The sequence below is a fragment of the Cervus elaphus genome, chromosome 33 (assembly GCF_910594005.1).
Source record: "Cervus elaphus chromosome 33, mCerEla1.1, whole genome shotgun sequence".
Taxonomy (NCBI): domain Eukaryota; kingdom Metazoa; phylum Chordata; class Mammalia; order Artiodactyla; family Cervidae; genus Cervus; species Cervus elaphus.
In genome coordinates, this window is record NC_057847.1 from 14,780,947 (window position 1) to 14,789,317 (window position 8,371).

The window sequence follows — 8,371 nt, forward strand, 5'->3', positions numbered from 1 at the left end:
ACAGAGATTTAAGCATATTATAAATGTACAATTAATCAATTTCTCTTTTAAATATCAATGTATTAAAATGACCAGACTATATATAGAAAATAAAGCATGTAAGAATGTGAAGTGGGAGAAAATCAGAAAAAGAATTTGGAATGGGCAGTGTTAATTGCTTATCCCTACCTTTTTTTCTTCACTAACTGCAATTATTCTAAAACCATGCCCTCACTCAATTAATCCCCCCCATCTTTATCAGTCCCTAGCCCAAAGCTAGAAAAAGAAGGAGGAAATGAATAGAAAGCATAAAGTATAAACTTTATTTTAATGTATAAAGCCAAAACTAAGACTCTCTCTTTTCCTCTTCCCTCCTCCAGATCCAGGAACTGCATTCAAAGGATAAAGGGATAATATCAATATCATTATTGTACCTCATATTCTGACAATAAAGAAAAACAGAAAATCTTCCACAAAGTTTCACTGAAACAACTTTGACCAAAAAAAAAACAGAAGTAAAACTCATATGTTAAAGATGATGAATAAAAGAATTATTGTATTTTGAACTCTTATCTAAGAAACCCAATGATTTCTGAGTGCTACAGTCAGGAAAAAGTTACCACTCTATATTATAAAGTTCAATATATTGAAGAAGCAATTATAAAGAATAATGCTAGGGATTGAGATTTCTCCATACATGTAAAGACCAAATACAACCTTATGAAATAGCCATTACCGTATCAAAGAAGGAAAATAACAAATAGTCATGTTAGTTTATCTGTTACTCTAGAGGAAACATGAATAATTTAAGCTCATATGTAAGTTAAAACATTACCAAGGTGAGGCACTTTAAAATCTGCCAGGGGGGATATGTCAGTACTTAGTTCATTTTTTCAAAATTTTTTCAATAGCAGGATGGTGATAATAGGTAATGGGAGAACCTCTGAAAGGGGAAAAGGAGAGGGTAGAAGTAAGTGCAGAAGTCATCTAAATGTTGTCTCTGTATCCTATATTTATACTATCCTTTAGATCGTCTTGGCCAGACAACAGAAATTTTTAGTCTAAAGTTAAAGTACTGCTTTCACTGTCTTAAGTGAAAGGCAACCGGAATGTGTGGGAGATATGGCAAACCTGGGAGCACACCATGCCCTGTGCAGGCATGCTATTCAAATTCTGTGATCTGACACACCATGCATCTTTGCACACTGGTATCTGTCTGCAAGTACCAATTCGTGTTCAGTCTGTGTTCTGTCTGGCAGTAGCCACCTCAGTCAGATTCTGAACACTAAAGAGCCTGGCTTGGGTGGGACCCTAAAAAGAACTCCTTCATGGTAAGTCGAGGATGCTTATGTGAAAAAAGAGGGAGACTGGGGAGCTACAGGATGCTAGGATGTCTTATCCATTTAAAAGTTCCCTTGATAAATATCTGACAATTTGCTTAATATTAGACTTTACTCTCTTCCAAGGTGTCTACGTTTTAAAGCAGAATTCCCTAATTACCAAAGATTCACTAAGGAAGGAAAAAAAAAAAAAAAAAAGGAATTCCATAGGGCAATGTCATAATTCAGTGAGACCAGAAGTGAAGTCCATATCTTTCTCTAAGGAAAACAATCAACAATCTGAGTCGTGAGTCATGAGTCAAGAACTGGATTGTTTCTTTTAGATGTTGATATTTACCTGTCAACTTCTTTTAGATATTCAGTTCAGTTCAGTTCAGTTGCTCAGTCATGTCCGACTCTTTGAGACCCTGGGGACCACAGAACGCCAGGGTTCTCTGTCCATCACCAACTACTGGAGCTTGCTCAAACTCATGTGCATTGAGCCGATGAAGCCATCCACCCATCTTATTTTCTGTCATCCCCTTCTCCTCCTCCCTTCAATCTTTGCCAGCATCAGGGTCTTTTCCAAGGAGTCAATTCTTCGTATCAGGTGGCTAAAGTACTCAAGTTTTGGCTTCAAAATCAGTTCTTCCAGTGAATATTCAGGACTCATTTCCTTTAGGATGGACTGGTTGGATCTCCTTGCAGTCCAAGGGACTCTCAAGAGTCTTCTGCAACACCACAATTCAAAAGCATCAATTCTTCAGTGCTCAGCTTTCTTTATAGTCCAACTCTCACATCCATACATGACTACTGGAAAAACCACAGCTTTGACTAGATGGGCCATTGTCGGCAAAGTAATGCCTCTGCTTTTTAATATGCTGTCTAGGTTGGTCATAGTTTTTCTTCCAAGGAACAAGCGTCTTTTAATTTCATGGCTATAGTCACTATCCATAGTGATTTTGGAGCCCCCCGAAATAAAGTCTGTCACTGTTTCCATTGTTTCTCCATCCATTTGCCATGAAGCGACAGGACTGGATGCCATGATCTTCATTTTTTGAAAGTTGAATTTTACACTACCTTTTTCACTCTTCTCTTTCATTTTCATCAAGAGGCTCTTTAGTTCCTTTCCAATTTCTGCCTTCGGGTGGTGTCACCTGTGAATCTGAGGTTATAGATATTTCTCCCAGCATTCTTGATTCCAGCTTGTGCTTCATTCAGCCCGGCATTTCGCATGATGTACTCTGCATAGAAATCAGCCCTGACATACTCCTTTCCCTATTTGGAACCAGTCTGTTGTTCCATGTCCAATTCTAACTGTTGCTTCTTGACCTGCATACAGATTTCTCAGGATGCAGGTAACATGGTCTGGTATTCCCATCTCTTTAAGAATTTTGCACAGTTTTTTATGATCTACACAGTCAGAAGCTTTGGCATAATCAGTAAAGCAGAAGTAGATGCTTTTCTGGTATTCTCTTTTTCCTTCTATATCCAATGATGTTGGCAATTTGATCTCTGGTTCCTCTGCCTTTTCTAGACCCAGTTTGAACATCTGGAAGATCATGGTTCACATACTGTTGGAGCCTGACTTCAAGAACTTTGAGCATTACGTTGCTAGCATGTGAGATGAGTACAATTGTGCACTGGATTGAACATTCTTTGGTACTGACCTTCTTTGGAACCTTTTCCAGTCCTGTGGACACTGCAGGGTTTCCAAATTTGCTGGCATATTGAATGCAGCACTTTCACAGCATCATCTTTTAGGACTTGAAATAGCTCTGCTGGAATTCCATCACCTCCACTAGCTTTGTTTGTGGTGATGCTTCCTAAGGCCCACTTGACTTCACATTCCAGGATGTCCAGCTCTAAGTGAGTGATCACACCATCGTGGTTATCTGGGTCATGACGATCCTTTTTGTATAGTTCTTCTGTATATTCTTGCCACATCTTCTTAGTATCTTCTACTTCTGTTAGATCCATACCATTTCTGTCCTTTACTCTGCCTATCTTTGCATGAAATATTCCCTTGGTATCTCTAATTTTCTTGAAGAGATCTCTGGTCTTTCCCATTCTACTGTTTACCTCTATTTCTTTGCATTGATCACTGAGGAAGGCTTTCTTATCTCTCCTTGCTATTCTGTGGAACTCTGAATTCAGATGGGTATATCTTTCCTTTTCTCCTTGGCCTTTAGCTTCTCTTTTTCCTCAGCTATTTGAAAGGCCTCCACAGACAACCATTTTGCCTTTTTCATTTATTTTTCTTGGGGATGGTCTTCATCACTACCTCCTGTACAATGTCACGGACCTCCGTCCATAGTTCTTCGGGCACACTATCAGATCTAATCCCTTGAATCTATTTGTCACTTCCACTGTATTTTAGATACTGAATTTTAGCTTTGATGATCTCAGTTCAGTTCAGTCACTCAGTCATGTCTGACTCTTTGCAACCCCATGGTCTTGGCATTGACTGCAGCTTGCCAGGCTTCCCTGTCTATCACCAACTCCTGGAGCTTACTTAAACTCATGTCCATCGAGTCCGTGATGCCATCCAAACATACCATCCTCTGTCTTCCCCTTCTTCTCCTCCCTTCAATCTTTCCCAGCATCAGGGTCTTCTCCAGTGAATCAGTTCTTCACATCAGATGGCCAAAGTATCGGAGACTCAGTTTCAACTTCAGTCCTGCCAATGAATATTCAGGACTGATTTCCTTTAGCAAGGACTGGTTAGATCTCCTTGCAATCCAAGGGACTCTCAAGAGTCTTCTCCAACACCACAGTTCAAAAGCATCAATTCTTCGGCACTCAGCTTTCTTTATAGTCCAATGCTCACATCCATACATGACTACTAGAAAAACCATAGCTTCGACTAGACATACCTTTGTTGGCCAAATAATGTCTCTGCTTTTTAATATGTTGTCTAGGTTGGTCCTAGCTTTTCTTTCAAGGAGCTAATGTCTTTTAATTTCATGGCTGCAGTCACCATCTTCAGGGTTTTTTGAGCCCAAGAAAATAAAATCTCTCCCTGTTTTTATTGTTTCCTCATCTATTTGCCATGAAGTGATGGGACCAGATGTCATGATCTTCATTTTAGGAATGTTGAGTTTTAAGCCATCTTTTTCACTCTCTTCTTTCACTTTCATGAAGAGTCTCTAGTTCTTCTTCTTTTTCTGCCATAAGGGTGGTGTCATCTGCATATCTGAGATTATTGATTTTTCTTTTTCCTCCCAGTAATCTTGATTCCAGCTTGGGCTTCCTCCAGCCCAGCATGTCTCATGATGTACTCTGCATATAAGCTAAATAAGCAGGGTGACAATACACAGCCTTGATGTACTCCTTTCCCAATTTGGAACTGTCTGTTGTTCCATGTCCGGTTCTAACTGTTGTTTCTTGACCTACATACAGATTTTTCAGGAGGCAGGTTAGGTGGTCTGGTAGTCCCATCTATTTAAGAATTTTCCATAGTTTGTTGTGACCCACACAGGCAAAGGCATTGGCATAGTCAATAAAACAGAAGTAGATATTTTTCTGGAACTCTCTTGCCTTTTTGATCATTCAGTGGATGTTGGCAATTTGATCTCTGGTTCTTCTGATGGTCTGTGTTTCTCAAAATCAACCCTGGGCTACTGATCGGTAAACAAAGAACATCTTTTATACAAACCCATTCCTTAGTGTCAGGGTAATCCTTCTGCTGTCAATTAAAACTGGGTAAAAAAAAAAAGTGTAAATATAAGGCACTACTTCATTGAGGAGATTTTACTGAAAGAAAAAGAAGGCTATCACAAAGTCAGTCTTCAGGGAAATTTTGCCTAATTATGGTTAATGAAGAATTTGAGGGAAATGAATATAATAAAGAATAGAGAATGTCTTTAAAACCTAGTTGACAACTGAATTAATATTGGACAGAGAAAATGTTAATACAGCAAATAATATATTTGAGGAAGCATTTGGAAGACAGGGCTAAGTTTATATAATAAGAGAAGTGATATAGGTTGAGCATTCTTTCATAAACCTGGTTTGTGTGGCTATGATGCAATCAAACTGTGTGTGGTATCATGTTTTCAGGTAATTTGCTCTATGCTAATAGATTTTTTTTAAAAAAAGAGATATTACATATTTTCCAAAAGCAAAGTTTCACTTTTAATAAGTTATGTTTATTAGGCAAGGATTAAATACGGAGGGTCCTACTCATTTCTGATGACATCACAGATACTATGTTGGGCTTCCCAGTTGGCATTAGTGGTAAAGAACCTGTCTGCCAATGCAGAAAACGTAACAGAGGTGAAGAACCTGTCTGCCAATGCAGAAAACGTAACAGAGGAGAGTTCGATTGCTGGGTCAGGAAAATCTGCTAGAGGAGGTTATGGCAACCCACTCCAGTTTTCTTGCCTGGAGAATCCCATGGCCAGAGGGACCTGGTGGGGTACAATCCATGTAGTCGCAAAGAGTCAGACACGACTGAAACAACTTAGTATGCATGCATGGCGGTTAACTGAAAATTCTTTCCAGTAGAATTTTTTTGCCATATTGATGAAAGCAGATGGTTAAAAAGAATGCATTGCACTTCCTGCCCTGTTAATTACTGAATCAAGGAGTGGGAAGGTTTGAGGGAGGCTGTTACACTGAGGAATAAAAACATGGAAGGGTTTGAGGGGCATATACACTATAACCTAGTAAGATTTAAATTATAAAATTATAGTATTGGATCGACTTATACAAACCAAGGGCAATGCAAACTCTAAGGAAATAAATACAAATTAGGGGCTGTAACAGTTGAAAAGAAATCTTGAAAGATGGTCCAAATTCATAGCTGGGGAGGAGAGCAAAGGATAGGATTGAACCAAGGTCTCCTGCACTGCAGGCGGATTCCATCGGATACCATCCGAGCCACCCGAGGGTTATATCTCTGTGTGGGGAAGACCCATTGGAGAAGAAAATGGCAACCCACTCCACTATTCTTGCCTGGAGAATTCCATGTACAGAGGAGCTACATGGACGGGCTACAGTCTATGAGATCACAGAGAGTTAGGCGCAACTGAGCAACTAACACTTAATTTTCAGAAAAGAACGAAGTCAATGTAAGAAAATTAAACATCACTTTACCTTCTCACTTAATTTCGTGGTATAGTATAAACTACTGCTTCCCGGGATCACAGGCAGCTTGACCCCAAGAGGCAGATCCAGTAGCTGAGCCGCTCCGACCCCCGAAAATTGAGTTTTGTGCTCACCCTGTCGGATACAATTGGAGAGTTTTATCGTTCCTTTAGGTATGTTAGTTTAGGCCAACTTAACTGCTACTCCAATTCTGAGGAAGGAAGAAAGGGAAAGGTCCCGCCCTGCCAGGCAGCCTGGAAGACCTTGGCTTCCAGTTAGCAGCTCTCTCAGCAGCGCCGCGCCAGCACCCGCCCAGCCCCGCCTCCTGCGGCGGCGCTGCTTGAGGGCCTCGGAAGCTGGGCCGTTACGGGCCTCACGGAGGGCACGTGACCATTCGCGGCCCTCACTGGCCCGGCCCTCCCTCCCAGGCTGGAGGCCCGGCAGATGGGGACACAGAGCTGACCAGCCTGGGGGCCACTCACGTCTCCGCACTGCTGGCTTTCCGTGGTCAGGCCGCTGGTGGCTGTCTTGGTGGCTGCGACGTTGGCTGCCTTGGAGCAGGCGCTGAGGTACAACTCCATAGCCGGCTTGGGCCCCTCTGCGCCCCCGCTGTCCTCCCCTCACACCCCGTCCCTGACGTTGTCCCTCCGTCCCCACCGGACCGAATGACCAGTATCCTGCGTCCCAGAGGCCCACGCTCGCAGCGTTCCAGGCTCCGAACGTGCGGGTGCTCAACTACGCAGAACAGAGCGCCCTCCCGAGGGCGAGCCCCTCGCGTGCGCGCGCTGGCTTGGGAGCCTCAGAGCCAGGAAATTAGGGCGCGGGGCCTGGTACCTACGTGCCGAGGGCGCCATATTTCTCTAGGAAACCTACAGCCCTCAGCCACACCAAACCAAAGTCAAAACTTACAGAATTTCCCTGGCGCATTAGCTGGCTAATTTCTCCTCTTCTCCAAGAAGGTTTGGTTCTATGCAGAAAACAAACAAGAGTGATTGTGCAGCCCATTCTAGAGCCAGAGGCTTGGCAAATACACATGGCTCCCTTGTAAACTGTGACCACATCCCACCCCCATGTTTCCATAATAATCTCTTCCCAATCCACTCCAGATCCCACATAACTTACTGTCCTTCCTCCTCTTCTAGTCTCCCTCTTTCATTTCTAGCTCTCTTTTTACTTTCTTCCTGTCCCTATTGTCTGCCTCTCTTGTGTTCTCCTGTGGGCCTCTTTTTCGTCCTCTCAACCTTTCAGTGAAAATTTATCAAGTGCCTGGCTCCTTTAGGCCAGTCATCTGAGCTGGGAATTTAAGGATACAATGATGAGAAAAAAATATGGACCTTCCTTCAGGGAGCTAACTAGGCTGTGAGTACTTTAAAAGCAGAGACTGTATCTGATGTTAGGAATTTGGAGTTAGCCCCTTAGATTCCTTGATCTATTCTTATCCTTTTATTTTATTTTTTTGCCATTTAATAATAGTACCTACTATTTATTAAGAATCTGCTAACTCCAGGTACTGTGCTAAACAGTTTGTGCATTAATGGTTTTAACACCCTTGTCAATTACCCCATTTTTTCAAAGATTAAAGAAGGTCAATATTAAATAGTGGCCCAAGAGACAGTTTCTTAATCATTACACTCTTCTTTTACATCTGCTTTATTTGTCTTAACGTCACACATATGCTTAGGACTTTGAAATTTGAAATCTAAACTTTGGTTATAATCCACAAGGATTTCTCACAATCAACTCAGATTCAATATATTCAAATATCAACCCACACTTTTCACCACAGGACAAAACAAAGGTGCCATTCTTCCTGCATTTCCTGGCTCAGTGACAGTACCAGTGTCTACCCAAACCAGAAGATGAGAAATCCTCCTAGATGACTTCTCCTTATGAGCTCCCTGACTCAAAACTCTCTATCTTGCTGTGCTGCTTTCTCTTCCTGACAGCCCTTCCCACTTTCTTGCTTGGATAATTTCAGTCAG

The 8,371-nt window shown here is 41.8% G+C and overlaps 1 protein-coding gene across 1 annotated transcript in view; it reads right to left on the reverse strand.

Annotated features, from left to right (window-relative positions):
* FSIP2 (fibrous sheath interacting protein 2) overlaps positions 1 to 6,970 on the reverse strand; it is a 111,575-nt gene extending 104,605 nt beyond the window's left edge. Inside the window, exons 1-2 of the mRNA XM_043894231.1 lie at positions 6,872 to 6,970; positions 6,399 to 6,524 (exon numbers count right to left, since the gene is read on the reverse strand). Coding sequence (XP_043750166.1) covers positions 6,399 to 6,524; positions 6,872 to 6,970 — 225 coding nt within the window. The remainder of the gene's footprint in view (positions 1 to 6,398; positions 6,525 to 6,871) is intronic.
* Between the last annotated feature and the right edge of the window lie 1,401 nt (positions 6,971 to 8,371).